Genomic DNA, 3,085 nt, shown 5'->3' with positions numbered 1-3,085 from the left:
ATCCTTTGTTCTTTATAAAGAAAAGAAAATCCATTCCGTGACCACTTCAACTGATCTGGACTGATGAGATCTAACTACAACTCAGCCTAACAATCCATTTCATCTAAGTGCTTGCATTAGAAAGGCAACCACAAAACATAAGAAGAACCTATTGCAAGTGAAGACTAAAATAAATAAAGCTTAGCTCTGAATTCAGAGCTAAACAGAAGTACACAATGTAAAGTTTGCAATGAAAACAGGAGTTCTGGGTGATCACCAGGGTTTCCAGTTCATAGGTGGAAACAGCAGACACTAAGGCTGGATGTCTTTCTTGATGGCTTGTTTTTGATCTTTTTCCAGTATGCCACAACAGGCTGTTCGCTGACACTCCATCACACAGAAAAGCCAGAACACGAAGACATCTGTGAGTATCGTCCCTACTCCTGCCCATGCCCTGGTGCCTCCTGCAAATGGCAGGGATCTTTAGAAGCCGTGATGTCCCACCTAATGCATGCCCACAAAAGCATTACCACCCTTCAGGGAGAAGACATAGTTTTTCTCGCCACAGACATTAACCTTCCAGGTGCTGTTGACTGGGTCATGATGCAGTCATGCTTTGGTCACCACTTCATGCTGGTGTTGGAGAAACAAGAGAAGTACGAGGGTCATCAGCAGTTTTTTGCCATTGTGCTGCTCATCGGCACTCGTAAGCAAGCGGAGAACTTTGCATACAGACTGGAACTGAACGGCAATCGTCGCAGGCTGACCTGGGAGGCAACTCCTCGCTCCATCCATGATGGGGTAGCTGCTGCCATATTGAACAGTGACTGCCTAGTTTTTGATACAGCTATAGCACATCTTTTTGCTGACAATGGAAACCTTGGAATTAATGTGACTATTTCTACATGTTGTCCGTGATATATTTGTGTAGTTAGTGAAACCTAGGCTGTCTGGACATAGTGCTTTACATTTACTAAGAGTTTTCTTTTTGTTCTTTTTTTTTTTTCTTTTTTTAAATGATCTTCAACTATGTCTTCATGTACATTAAAGTTCCTAAATAGCCAACATTTTTAACTTTGGAGAGAAGATGAACAAGAGTGTCCTGTAAGTAATAAGAGCAGGAAAAGCTTTTTTAAAAAAATTCTTGGGTGCCTTAGGAAGATTCCACACACATTTTTTTCCTCTCTCTCTCCCCCCCCCCTTTTTTTTTAAAAGGACTGCTTCCATTAGACATGTGGCTTAAGAGACTAGAAGGACTGCATTCCTGCTTAGAATGCACCCCAAAGCCCTTTCAGCAGGAAAAACAACTCTTTCTGACTTGCTCTCACCTACATGCTTTCTTTAAAAGTTTTAGTAGGTGGGAAAGGAAAGACATCCAAGTAATTTCTCAAGTCTGAGATGAGTAGTTGTGGCTCAGAGGGGAACAATAGGTACTTGAGTGTTGCTCCTCCATTTCCTGCTCCTTCATTTCCTTATTAGAGAGGGATGGGCATTGCATCATTTACTGTGCTTTTAAAAGAAAAAAAGGGTGAAGGGACTGGGCTGAAACACTGCAGGTTTTACAGAGTTTGGGAATTGCTAACTCCTGTCCACTTCAGGAAGTTTGGTCAGCCCAACACATGACAAAAGTGCTCATAGCTGGGTGCTGGTGAAAGCAGGAGGCACAAATCTAATCTCTCACAAACAGCTAGAGCTGATAATACAGAAGTATATTCAAGCTGTCTACATGCAGCTTCCCTTGGAGACATACTTGATTGCTTATTATTGTAAAAGACTAATTAGAATAATATAGCAAGAGCTTTACAGCCAGTGTCATGTCATTTGCTATTTAAGTTTTGTTGCCATATTTACTTTTATTTTGTAATAAATATTTTGCAAAAACTACACTGCATCATGTGCCATACTAATGGGTGAACAAGTGAGAGTGCCTTAGCTGTTACTTTTATGTCTCTTTGYATTCTCCACCTCCCTTACGTGTTCAGCTTTTCCAGTGCCCTATATCAAGACTCCAGCCACAAGACTAGGTCACCAAGGTGAGAGCCAGGATGATCTCAGCCTCTGAAGGTGTGCCATCCCCCCCGCCCTGCTGCTGGAGATGATCACTTTTGCAGGATGAATAGCACAACCAGGTGGTATTTGATTCCCAGGTGCAACAGTTAACASCCTGACTCATGTAAACTGAAATCACTCTGTTTGGGAAGCTAAATCTGCCTGTAATTGAGAGCTAGATTTTCTCCCTCTGCCACCAGAAGCCTTCTGTCTGAATCACTCACAGAAAACAGTAGCTCTACATATGACTTTGCTGAATATTAAAATGTTTGCCATTTGGAAGAGGTAATGAACTATGAGGTGGTACAGTCTGCTGAGTTAATTCAGGGGTAGTAAACCACATGATACTGAACAACTGTAAAGTGACAGATGGAAGTTCCATGTAAATAAATATAACATATACAGAAAAAAGATGGTCCTGACTACATCTGCTCAAGGAAAAGATCCCTGAAGTTACAATACGTAGTCCTACGAAAACATCATTCAGTGCTTGTTCGCAGTCAGTAAAAAGGCACAAGATAAAAATACTAGGAAAGCATCAGGGAAAAAAAAAAAAAAAAAGTTAGTTCTGTCCTTGAGAGTTTGGAAGCAACCATGGAAAATGCCTCCCAAGGAATTACTCTAATCTTTTTGCATCCAGTTCCTATAAAGCTCCTACATTTGATCTCATTTACACTATGCTGGCAGAACTCCAGTAACATCAGCTGAGTGAACTAATTTACTCCTGCTTAAGAAGGATCAAAGTCAAGCTCTGACTTTGATAGGAGTTACACCTATGCTTTTAGTAGAACTTGTTAAGCAAGAATTCTTAAGAATTTAATCCATTTTCCCATATCTCAGCAAGATTTATGGTGAAAGATAATCTAAATCCCAACTGTCAGTAAGAAAAGTTAAGAGCTTTTTTGCATAAAATAATATTTTGAAGTCTTTGATTATAGCAGAATTTGTGAAGCCTCAATGTTGCTTATAATCCACATTAGATAATTTAACACTCATTTCTTACTGAGGCTTTCTACAGCATTCAGTTTCTCTGAAACATATCTCAAAGCAAAAAAAA

At 40.1% G+C, this 3,085-nt stretch overlaps 1 protein-coding gene across 1 annotated transcript; it reads left to right on the top strand.

Annotated features, from left to right (window-relative positions):
* Window positions 1-252: 252 nt before the first annotated feature.
* SIAH2 (siah E3 ubiquitin protein ligase 2) lies at window positions 253-1,863 on the top strand (the record flags this gene model as incomplete). Its single annotated transcript, XM_085302871.1, has 1 exon — window positions 253-1,863. A coding segment is annotated over one exon (645 nt), but the record flags the coding sequence as incomplete, so codon positions are not given.
* Between the last annotated feature and the right edge of the window lie 1,222 nt (window positions 1,864-3,085).

Source organism: Rhea americana, unplaced genomic scaffold (genome assembly GCF_003343005.1).
Source record: "Rhea americana isolate MKP2758 unplaced genomic scaffold, rheAme1 scaffold_193, whole genome shotgun sequence".
NCBI lineage: Eukaryota > Metazoa > Chordata > Aves > Rheiformes > Rheidae > Rhea > Rhea americana.
The sequence above is the reverse complement of the archived record's forward strand: the minus strand, read 5'-3'. Positions and strand labels throughout refer to the sequence as shown.